The sequence below is a fragment of the Pseudophryne corroboree genome, chromosome 3, assembly GCF_028390025.1.
Source record: "Pseudophryne corroboree isolate aPseCor3 chromosome 3, aPseCor3.hap2, whole genome shotgun sequence".
NCBI classification, from domain to species: domain Eukaryota; kingdom Metazoa; phylum Chordata; class Amphibia; order Anura; family Myobatrachidae; genus Pseudophryne; species Pseudophryne corroboree.
Window position 1 is genome coordinate 394,564,405 of NC_086446.1, and position 12,864 is coordinate 394,577,268.

Here is a 12,864-nt window from a genome sequence, read left to right on the forward strand (position 1 = left end):
TTCCGACCTCTTACTTCTTGCCTACATGCTGCGCAAGCATAGAGCTAATTAGACCTTATTTCAATTAAATCTCACCTGTATTGCAGCTACATCAGTATTGTATAGAATTAAGGCTTTCTGACATTAAACACTAGACAGAACTGTACACATGCAATTGCACAGTAAATTGCTACATGTCCAGGATTAATATCTGAACTGCAGTGTGCTGTAGACCGTTACCAAATAAGCTCCACAGGCAAATCAGCAGAGCCAGCAGTAACCAGACAGGCAGGCAGCAAAGGCAGCTTCAATCTCAGCAGGCAGCTGCTCCCCACAATACAATTTGCCACCAGCGGCATCACCGATCAAACTCTGCTCCCCTGTCAGTTGCAAAAATGTTAAAAAAGCCAGTGGACTACTGGGGCCCTGGTCCACCACTGGGCTAAAGAGCTCTGTGACCGCTATTTAATACAGAGCATCAGTGACTGTGCCATATAATACAGAGAGCAAAAATGACTGCCATACAAGAAGGGAGTGGTTATTACTGCCATATAATACAGAGAGCATCAGTAACCTCCATATAACACGGAGAACATCACTGACCTCCATATAATACAGAGGGCATCAGTGACCACCATATAATACACAGAGCATCAGTGACTGCCATATTACATGTCCCATACCTGAATTCTATGCTGTTCAAACAATGACACATGTTCAGATGAATCAAAGTTCTGAAATGATTGCTATAATATAAGGATACAGTATGTTTTGTTCTAACCTGTAGGTCCCATATTATTCAAAACTATTATGACCCACTTCCATTTTATGGTCAGAGTTTATCCACCAATGAGAAGATATTGTATTGAATGTTAGTAAGTGGAGAAGTCACTAACCACAGGTGCCTGGATGGTTCACATAGAAATAAGCCCATCATAACGACAGCATGATGGTGATCAGCTGCCAGTCAGCAATACATCTTAAGTATTAGAACTGCATTTTGAGGTTGTTTTTCCCCCCACATACACACACAACATTCAGCAATTTTTGTATTTTTGTGTATTTAAGAATACAGTGGGGCTGATAGTGTAGGGGTGTACACATTCAGGTAGCTTTAGCCACACGCACATAGCACCAGTCACAGCTCTTCCCTTTCTCAATTTAGGTCCTAGAGCATTTTTAGCCCCAGGCCCATGTGGCTCTGCCTCCCTCATCCCTGCATACTGTATGTGGCCAGTGTGCCAACAGAATCCAGACAGCCATAGCAGAGCTGATCCGATGGTTAATGTACACATGCTAATTAAAGCTAATATCTAATCTGTGAATCACATGGCAGAAATTCAATGCATAACATTATCAAGAGGTTCAGTTGTTGTTCAGACCCAATACTGTACCAGAATGCAGAAGAAATGTGTCATGACTGCTGGCAACTGGACTGCTGGCAACTGATGGAGTGGTGTTAGTATCTCGGAAACTGCTCATCTCTTGGAACTTTAATGGACAATGGTCTTTAGAGTTATAGAGAATGGTGTGCAAAACAAAAGACCTCCAATGAGCAGCAGTTTTGAGGACAAATGTGCCTTGTTTATGACACAGTCAAAAGAGAAGGCCAGATTGTTTCAAGCTGATTAGAGTAACCATACGTTAAAACAGTGGCATGCAACCCCAAACCTTGGGTCTCCCTGGAGAGAGGACTCCTTTTCCCCCTTTCTTTTATTGAATATTTTGTGGTTGCCTGTAGTAGAAGGACTTCACATAGCCTCAAGATCCTTAGTGGTTCAGTCCACTCTTAAGACCTGGATGGTTTTGGTATCTAAAATTGTAGAGATCTCTCTCCCTTCTTTGGAACTCTCATTACATGGAGTGGCATGCCTAATCCCTGATCTATAATTTGAACTATGGTCCTCCCAGGGCGTAGGGTCCTTGAACGAGGTTACGGAGGCGGGGTTCTAATGCCTTACACTCATATCCAAGCTTTGTTTTCCCTCTCAAGTAGGGATTTTTATAAATACTTGCAGCTAAGACACTGGTTACATAGTGTTCTTCAGCCCCCCCACAGAGTGTTTCCGACACCTAAATTTGTGTATGCTCTAGTCACGAGAACGGATGGTAAAGGTGCAGTATCAAGATGGTACACACTTCTAATTCATCCCCAAAACACTGCTAAACTTAAATCTCAAATTAAATGGGAATATGTTTGCAGTGTTCCTTGATGGAGGTGGAATGGAAGTCTGTATTTCAATCCTGCTTCCGGATCTCAAAATGTATGTCTCATATAGAACATCATTACAAGCTCCTACAACATCAGTACTTGACCCCGGTTCTACTGCATTCTATATGGCTGACTACGCCTAAGGATTGTTGGCGAAACTGCGGTAAAGTTGGAACGCTTCTTCATATCTTCTGGTCGTGCCTTCTAATCGCTGTGCTTTGGAATCAGGTGTTCCTTCTTATTTCCAAAATTGTGGGTTTTACGGTTCTATCTCAACCATCATTGGCATTACTTAATTTGTTCCCGGGATACTTACCCCCTAGTGCCCACTATGTTTTAGGCCACATTCTAGTTTCCACAAAATTATTATTAGCACAAAAATGGTACACATCCTTGATTCCCACAATATCTGCTGTTGAAACTGCAGTACAATCCCACTTTGAGTTCGAGACCGCCGGTGTGCCCTTTGTCTCTCTGATGACCGGACACGCGGCTAAATTGGCAGTGTGGACCAGGTATAAGGAGGCTCACCCTATGTGTGGCAGTAAGATTTTACCCATAGAATAACCTCCAAATACATTCCTAGGTATTTCCGGCTATAACCTCGTGTTTCAATGTGTACCCCCTGATTTGGTATTTATTTTTGGTCAAGCCTGACTCCGATTCTGTGATGTTTTCTTAAATTTGGACATAATGCTCTATCCTGTGTCTAGGCACTGTTATTTCTGTTAGCCTTTGATGCTTATTACCAGGGACTGGTACTAGGTCTACTAATATGTGTAATACATGTATGACACCTGAATATGCTGTATCCCTTTCCCCTTCCCTCCCCCTTTTCTTATTTCTGTACCCTTTCCCCTTTTATATTTGTACTGTCTTGAAAACCAATAAAAATGTAATCTTTAAAAAATACAAAAAACAGTGGCATGAAGAAAAGCATCTCTGATTGCACGGTACGTTGAACATTAAAGTGGATGGTTAACAGCCGCAGCAGCAGCAGACCAGATTCAACTTCTGTCAGTTAAGAACTGGAAACTGAGGCTACAGTGGGCACAGGCTCACCAAAATAAGACTAGTATTTTAAAAATGGTGTCTGGTCTAACAAATCTAAATTTTTGCTGTGACATGCAAATTGTAGGGTAATGGTGCAGGGAATGTTCTTGATACACATTAGGCTTCTTACAGCATTGTTTAAATAACACAGCCTGAGCTTTGTTGCGGACCATGTATTACGGTAACCAGAACAGATTCGTAAAAGACCCTTAGAGTCACTACTAGCGAGGTCTTCAACCACTAACAGTGATTCATTGTTCCTATAGCGCGAGTAATGTTCACTAGTACTTAGGCGACCACCTGGATTTATGCTCAGAACAGTAAGGGCTTATATGATCAGTCTGGAGATCACAGGGTCCAGGATTTGTCTGAAGAGTTGTAGCTACAGCCATGCAGGGTTTTGGCAGATGGTGAGAAGGCTAGGAATACAGGATATGGCTGTGAGGTTGGGGCTCCAGCCATACAGGGTTCTGGCAGATGATAGCAGACCAGGAATACATGATATTCCCAGGAACCTCCAGGAGTACTGACAAAGATCAAGCTTCTGGAACCAGGAACAGAGTACCAGGGGCTCACGCTGCAGGCATGAATTATAACTGGCAGGTCCTGGCAGGGCCGAGTGCACATAAAGTGTGAAGGAGCCAATCCAAAGGCTTACTCAGTCAAGCCCCCTTTTGATTAAAATCTTGTACATCTGCACGTCCTGCCTGCACAGACACAGTACCCCCGCAACCGCTAGACATCTCAGATGCCTAGTGACCAGCGGAAAGTAGTAGGCTGGAAGTACCCAGCAGTCCTCTGAAGTGGTATCTGCCAACCTGACAGTGAGTTTAATGTGCTACAATCAGTGCCAAAACTAGACATTTTAGCGCTGTGTGCACGAAACAGCATCAGCACCCCCCTCCCCATTTACAAATCAGGGCCAGTGCATGCAGTAGGCATGCGCCAAAAATATAGGGGCATGGCTTCCTGGGGAAGGGGCGTGGCCACAGAGCTCATTTTTACCCATTACGGCAGACATAGCTCCCTTTTATAAATTATGTCAGGCATAGCTCACTTTTACACATTACGGCAAGGCAGAGTCCCCCTTCTTTACCAATTACAGCAGGAAGAGTCCCCCTTTTTTACACATTATGGCAGCAGAGTCCCCCATTTTTACACATTACGACAGCAGAGTCCCCCTCTTTTACACATTATGGCAGGCAGAGTCCCCCTTTTTTTATACATTACAGCAGCAGAGTCCCCTCTATACACATTACAGCAACAGAGCCCCCCTTTTTTTGGCAGGCAGTCCCTCTTTTTTTACACATTATGGCAGGCAGTCCACTTTTTTACACATTATGGCAAGTAGTCCTCTTTTTTTACACATTACAGCATCAGAGTCCCCTTTTTACACATTATAGCAACAGAGCCCCTCTTTTTTACACATTATGGCAGGCAGTTCCCCTTTTTTTCACATTATGACAGGCAGTCCCCCTTTTTTACACATTATGGCAGGCAGCCCCCCTCTTTTACACATTATGGCAGGCAGCCCCCCTCTTTTACACATTATGGCAGGCAGAGTCCCCCTTTTTAACACATTATGGCAACAGAGTCCCCCTTTTTTACATATTACAGTAACAGAGTCCCCTTTTTTACACATTATGGCAGGCAGTCCCCCTTTTTTACACATTAGAAAGAGAGAGAGAGAGAGAGAGAGAGAGAGAGAGAGTGTGTTATACTTACCTGTGATGAGCCAGCATGCCTTACACCGTTGGTTATGGCTAAAACCAAAAAGACCTCTGATGTCATTAGGAGGAGGAGCTAAGGGTGAACAGGGTACCCAAAATGTACACTCGCATGCTTGCTTCGCTCGCCATGCTTCGGGTTCAGTGGCGTCATCTATCCCAGCACACGGGGAGGGAGCGGAGGGGGAGCTGCAGTGCTGCCCGGCTACCTATGTGAGAGGTAGCCTGGCAGAGACTGCGGGGGGACACGGTGGTGACGGAGTGGCCAGGTGGGTGTTGCCAGTGGTCCTGCACATCTGCGCTGTGTGCCAGGCACGACTGGCACACACCTAGTTACGGCCCTGGCTCCAATGGCCTCTGTAGTCTCCAGATTTCAATCCAGATGTGCAGTGGTGGAATAAAAGATTCTAAGCATAAATGTACAACTGACAACTTTGTAGCAAATGCGAGATGTTATCATGTCAACATGAACCAGAATCACTAGGGGATGTTTCCAGCACCTTGGTAAATCTAAACCACAAACAATGCAGCCTGTTCAGGGGTTACATAATAAAGGTTGGGGATTATATGTCGGCGGTTGGGATCCCGGAGGTAAGCATAGCAACGCAGGGATCCCGGGCGCCAGAATGCTAGTGGGCTTGGTGGCTTGCTGCGCTCACAACAGGTTCTATTCCCACTCTATGGGTGTCGTGTGGGAATAGCCCGTTAGCAGGTTTTCCAGCTGGCGGCATTGCCTGTGTCAGGATTCTGACTGCCGGCATATCAGCTGCATCCCCTTAATACAGTGGTTGTACAGGTGGGCCAGGGCAAGTGCTCTGGTCCTAATGAAGTCAGTCACCAGGACTAGCAAATTACCTTCGAGTGGCTGATTGCAAACCCACAACTTATCCTCTTTTGGAGGTTTCTTTGTTGCTTGTGAATTCATTTGTATCCATGTTTACGCAAAGAAAAACTGCTGTATGGGAAATACGTTTTTTAAGCTTTATTGAAAACCAATAGCAAATGCGTGTTTAACAAGCAAAATAAATGGTAACATCATGTGCTATATGTGTATGTGGCACATGTATGACGTACACCTGGCGCATGTGACAGTTACACCTTCACACACAATTAGGCTTTAGCACCTCTGATTTGGGAACACAACTGTAGCCAATGCTCTGCATCTGCTCTATGTCAGTAAGTTGTCTTGGGTTACACATTTACTAACATTCAGTTGTCAGACCAATACAATAATGGAAAATCCCATGCTGATGGGTAATTTTTGTTAAACCAAACTCCCACATATTGTAACACAGTAACATAGTAGTGTTTTCACAGACATTTGCAGACTGCCTGGTGATCCGGGTAATGTTTTGGCAAACAGAAATTACATGCAGTATGTGTGTTGTGTAATATGTGTGTTGAATTGCGGAACAAGTTTACTGTTAAAACTTGTACTTTGCCCAGGTGGCCTATTTGTAACAGAAAAGTATGTTGCATGCACAAGCTGACTGCCCCACTCACACATGCACATTTATGCAGAGAATGGCACAGCGAGCTGTAACTTAACGTTACCACTACAAGCTAGTATCGCAGGGGCTGCTAAGTATAGCTCAGCTGCAGCAATGGTTTCTTTTTATTTTCTTATTAATCACTATTTTTCTCCAGTGCAACGACACAGTCTGATTTATTTTGGCAAATTAAGAGTACAGTAGGTGTGACATACGGCATGGATTAATTGCCTACATTTTTAATTTGTGTGATTATAATTTATATTATGAGTTTACTATTAGGGCTTTTAAGGCATGACCATCCTCAGCTCACTCAGGCCCACCTCAGCTCAGAGTCAGGCCCACCTCAGCCCATAGCCAGACCCACCTCAGCTCAGAGTCAGAGTCAGGACCGCTTCAGCTGAGTCACGCCCTCCTCAGCTCAGAGTAAGGCCCTTCTCAGCCCAGAGTCAGACCCAACTCAGCTCAGAGTCAGGCCTGCTTCAGCTCAGAGTAACTCACAATGGGTCTAATTCTGAGTTGGGCGCAAAGTGTCTGTCTTTGTGTGTAGTCACAGTAGCCTGATTTACTACCTTATACTAATGCAAGTCTTAGTAGACCTAACGTCAGGATCCATGTGGCTTCTAGTGGGAATCTGCCCCTCCCACTGTTCTTCTGTCCAGCCGCAGCAGTCATCATTAGGATTGACATTTGCACTGGCCCGATGTTAGGGGGGAGAGATTCATCAGAAACAAGCCTCCATTCTCCTTACCCAACACTCAGAATAACACAGACCTCATGCTACATGCCCACAGCATTGCCATGACACTGCCGCAAGACAGAACAGTTCTGCACCATTACATTGTCGACCATTTCAGAGAAAGACAGATCTGGCAATGTTCCATAGGGAGATACACAAAAATGCATACATTGTCACTAGAGATGAGCGGGTTCGGTTCTCAGAGAACCGAGCCGTACCGAACCTCATGCTCTGAGCCCAGTTCCGAGCCCGGCTCGGGTTTTCCCACCTGACTCGGAAACCCGAATGAGGCAAAATATTATCATCCCGCTGTCGGATTCTCGCGGGATTTGGATTCCATATAAGGAGCCGCGCGTCGCGGCCATTTTCACTCCAGTCTCTGAGAGTGTAGTGAGAGGACGTGTCTCTGTCTTCAGTGTCTGTGTGGGGGTGGGAAAGTGGGGTGGCGATTCTAGTGCTGTCTTGTGCTGCTCAGTCCAGTCCAGTGAAGTCAGTGTCTTATGCTGCATCAGTCCAGCCAGTCACAGTGTTGGTGTCCTCTGCTGCTATATGTCCCCAGTGCTGCTGGCTGCTGTATAAGTCCCTTGCAGTTTTGCTGTGTTGTCCTGCATCAGACCAGGGCTAGTGTCTTGTGCAGCATCAGTCCAGTGACCAGTCACAGTGGTGGTGTCCTCTGCTGCCATATATCCAGTGTAGCTGTATAAGTCCCTTTTAGTGGTGCTGTGTTGTCCTGCATTAGACCAGGGGAAGTCTCTTGTGCATCAGTCCAATGACCAGTCACAGTGGTGGTGTCCTCTGCTGCCATATGTCCAGTGTTACTGCTGTATAATTCCCGTGATACTGGCGTATAATTCCCGTGATATTGCCGTATAATTCCTGTGATACTGGCGTATAATTCCTGTGACATTGCCGTATAATTCTCGGAATACTGGCGTATAATTCCTATGACATTGCCGTATAATTCTCGAAATACTGTCGTATAATTCCTGTGACATTGCCGTGTAATTCTCGGAATACTGGCGTATAATTCCTATGATATTGCCGTATAATTCTCGGAATACTGGCGTATAATTTCTGTGATATTGCCATATAATTCCTGTGACATTGCCGTATAATTCTTGGAATACTGGCGTATAATTCCTGTGACATTGCCGTATAATTCTCGGAATACTGGCGTACAATTCCCGTGATACTGGCGTATAATTCCTGTGATATTGCTGTATAATTCCCGTGATACTGCCATATAATTCCAGTTATCCTGCCGTATAATTCCATATAAATTAATATAATTCCGTATAAATCCAGTCAAGTGGTGCTGCCATATAAGTTCAGTGGTGCTGTCCTGTGCTGTATATTATTTACTCCAAATAAAGGGGTTATTAATATTTAATCCAAATAATTTTTACAGGGTTTGCCCTGTGAGGTGTAGGGGTACGCTCTCTTGTGCCACATATTGTGTTATATAACTCCAGAAAAATAATGGAGAACAAACATTTGGAGGATAAAATAGGGAAAGATCAAGAACCACTTCCTCCTAGTGCTGAAGCTGCTGCCACTAGCCATGACATAGACGATGAAATGCCATCAACTTCGTCTGCCAAGGTCGATGCAGATTGTGATAGTAGAGGGCATGTAAAATCCAAAAAGCCAAAGTTCAGTAAAAAAATAAATTTAAATGGTCTGAGGAGAAACGTAAACTTGCCAATATGCCATTTACGACACGGAGTGGCAAGGAACAGCTGAGGCCCTGGCCTATGTTCATGACTAGTGGTTCAGCTTCACATGACGGTGGAAGCCCTCATAACTGAGGCCTTGACACTTATGTTGGTGTTAGATGTGCATCCGGTATCCGCCATTAGTGCAGTGGGATTTAGACAATTGATGGAGGAATTGTGTCCCCGGTAACAAATCCCATCTAGATTCAACTTCACTAGGCAGGCGATGCCGACATTTTGCCAATTAATTCCATTTGGATGTATACATATTAATTACAGTGATCTTGCCAATTAATTCCAGTGATTTGGACATATAATTATTAATTACAGTGATCTTGCCAATTAATTCCAGTGATTTGGACGTATAATTCCAGTGATTTTGCCAATTAATTCCAGTGATTTGGACGTATAATTACAGTGATCTTGCCAATTAATTCCAGTGATTTGGACATATAGTTCCAGTTGGAATTGTTTGTGTTGCATTGCATAAGGGGGGTACTGACGGGAGAGATGTGTGCTGAGCGATCTTAACACAAGGGGAGGGGAATGACGACGGGGGGCCGCTCACTTCACACAGCGCTGAAGTGAGCAACCTGCTAGATTGAGCCTGTATGCAGACTCAATCTAGCACCGGCGATAGCGATGCGCGGGGCCACGCATCACTGTCGCTGGGGGGCATACACATGGCAGATCCGTGCTTAAAATCTAAGCAATCTAGTCAGATTGCTTAGATTTTAAACACGGATCTCTCCGTGTGTACCCCCCTTTAGTCATACAGCTACCTCATTGTACCTCTTCGACATCTTTGCATGAGGTGCTGTTTGGTGCCTAGTTTTGGAAGAGTGCCATCCTGTCTGACACTGCCGTATGAGTCCAGGGGTACTGCTATATTAGTCCTGGGGTACTGCCGTATAAGTCCACCAATTGCAGATTTTTTTTAAAGTGACTGGAGCGTGCTGGAGATGCTGTCAGTGGACCGAACAATTGCGTCCCACTCTCGACATTCAGCCATTGCTTGACACTACTAGATGGGCCAGGTGGTTGTGTCGCTTAGCTTAGTCATACAGCAACCTCGGTGCACCTTTTTATCTTCTTTGCATGATGTGCTGTTTGGGGCCTTTTTTGATATCTGCCCTCCTGTCTGCCACTGCAGTGCCATGCCTAGATGGGCCAATTGTTTGTGTCGCTTGGCTTAGTCATACAGCAACCTCGGTGCACCTTTTAACTTCTTTGCATTATGTGCTGTTAGGGGCTTTTTTTTTATATCTGCTCTTCTGTCTGCCACTACAGTGCCACACCTAGATGGGCCAATTGTTTGTGTCGCTTGGCCTAGTCATACAACTACCTCATTGCAATTCTTTTTCTTCTTTGCATGATGTGCTGTTTGGGGCTTTTTATTTATTTATTTTTATATCTGCCCTCCTGTCTGCCACTGCAGTGCCACGCCTAGATGGCCCAATTGTTTGTGTCGCTTGGCCTAGTCATACAACTACATCATTGCAATTCTTTTTCTTCTTTGCATGATGTGCTGTTTGGGGCCTTTTTTAATATCTGCCCTCCTGTCTGCCACTGCAGTGCCATGCCTAGATGGGCCAATTGTTTGTGTCGCTTGGCTTAGTCATACAACCACCTCATTGCAATTCTTTTTCTTCTTTGCATGATGTGCTGTTTGGGGCCTTTTTTTTATATCTGCCCTCCTGTCTGCCACTGCAGTGCCACGCCTAGATGGCCCAATTGTTTGTGTCGCTTGGCTTAGTCATACAACTACCTCATTGCAATTCTTTTTCTTCTTTGCATAATGTGCTGTTTGGGGCCTTTTTTAAAATATCTGCCCGCCTGTCTGCCACTGCAGTGCCACGCCTAGATGGGCCAACTGTTTGTGTCGCTTGGCTTAGTCATACAACTACCTCATTGCAATTCTTTTTCTTCTTCGCATGATGTGCTGTTTGGGGCCTTTTTTTATCTGCCATTCCTGTCTGACACTGCAGTGCCACGCCTAGATGGGCCAGGTGTTTGTGTTGTCCACTTGTGTCGCTTAGCTTAGTCATACAGCTACCTCGGTGCAACCTTTTGGCCTAAAAACAATATTGTGAGGTGTGAGGTGTTCAGAATAGACTGGAAATGAGTGGAAATGATTGTTATTGAGGTTAATAATACCGTAGGAGCAAAATTACCCCCAAATTCTGTGACTTTAGCTGTTTTTATGTTTTTTTCAAAAATCATCCAGATCCAAAACCAAAACAGCAAAGGGTGGTTTTGTCAAAACCAAGCCAAAACCAAAACACGAAAGTGGAATTAGAACCAAAACACAAAACACAAAAAGTGCTAGCCGCACATCTCTGATTGTCACCTGTGCATACGCTATAGGCTCAAACTTGATATTTGTATATGAGCAAAAACATCTTCCAAACTCAGAATCAGCCCCAATGTGTGATGTACTGTATAGGGCTGGCCAGACTATTGTCGTCTCCAAATTGTAGGGGTTTCAGTGCTCTATCTCGCCAGGAACCTTAGATGTCTAATTATATCTCTGTTCTCCTGTGACAGGAGAATTCATGCAGTGTCATCAGAACTGGAATGCTCTCATGTGACAGTAAGGAACATTTCCTATCCACTCCACTGTGCTAATGCAGGAGTGTGTCAGTTTATGGATGCTATTATTCTGTGGGATCGCCATCCTTGGGATTAAAGTTGCCATCATTTTGTATGTAAATTATTTATTTCTTGCATGTACTTTACAGTTACAGTAATTGCCTTTATTTTGTGACACCAAGTGGGATATTTAGTAAGATTGTTAATATTGAGACTGTGTTTGGTTGTTAAAACAGTTACCCGTTATACAATGCTATTTTTACTAGTCAGTGGTTATCTTCACAGGAGTCAAATGGGGTTGGGGTTAGTGTTTGGCATAGAGTTGGTTAATGCATTAACCAACAGCATGCCAAATACTCTAATACTCATCTCTCCTGCACGTCTCCTGGATTGGAAGCTACGAGTTTCACATGTTGCTTTTTTTGTAGATTGTAAGCTCACATTGCCAATGCAGTCAAATATTACAAAACCTATTTTACTATATACATCCTGGATAATAATAATAATAATAATAATAATAATAATAATAATAATAATAACAAAAAAAAAACTGGCATCAACCAGGGGCACAATGAAAATGTTAAACGTTATGTGGAGAATGTTAATACTATCCTTATTTCTGATACAGATAATGATATGTGAGTGCTGATTTTCTTTAGTACTCACCACTTAAGAACAAGGTTCAACCAATCACCGACCACAGCCACCCATATAAGTTTGATTCCAACAGACTCACACAAATGGAACCATATGGGGAAGATGATGTAGAATGTGCTTCTGAGGTCGGCCGCATGTGAGACAAATATAAACCAGTCTTCAGAACTCATAAAGTTATCCTGAAGATGTTTGACTATATAGACCCCCATAGCATGAAGAGTATCCATGCCCACCTCCATTCTGCAAATCTGTCCCTAGCACACAGTGTTTTCTATCTATAGTGACCTAAAGCACCTCTACCCCCAGCTTTTATAGCATTTCATAAACACCTCCCTCCCCTACTCTACAAACAAGAGACATCAAACAAATGTTTCACCATTGGATTTTTCCAGCATAATTGTTCATTTTGGCCACAATCTGCCTTTTTTACCTTTTACTGATCAGATAACATTAGTAATTGTTCTGTTGACTCTCTGCACTCAGCTGTGGACTTATTTATTGAAGTCCTGTTGCTATCCTTTGGCTTTATCTGCTAAACCAGTAAAAAATGGGATTTTGAGATTAATTAGTATATATACTGTATAATCTTCTTTTCTGTCCTGTGACAAACTTTTGACATCACTTGGCAAATGTAGAAATGAAGTAGACACAGTATTTCCAGACCTACAAATGTGAAAATATTGTCCTTGTAAGTAAGGCA

The 12,864-nt window shown here is 43.7% G+C and overlaps 1 protein-coding gene across 1 annotated transcript in view; it reads right to left on the reverse strand.

Moving 5' to 3' along the window:
* Positions 1-12,432, reverse strand: part of LOC135055715 (glucose-6-phosphatase catalytic subunit 1-like) — an 82,030-nt gene extending 69,598 nt beyond the window's left edge. The window contains exon 1 of the mRNA XM_063960093.1: positions 12,174-12,432. Within this exon, the coding sequence (XP_063816163.1) occupies positions 12,174-12,403 (230 nt within the window). The 5' untranslated portion in view covers positions 12,404-12,432. The remainder of the gene's footprint in view (positions 1-12,173) is intronic.
* Between the last annotated feature and the right edge of the window lie 432 nt (positions 12,433-12,864).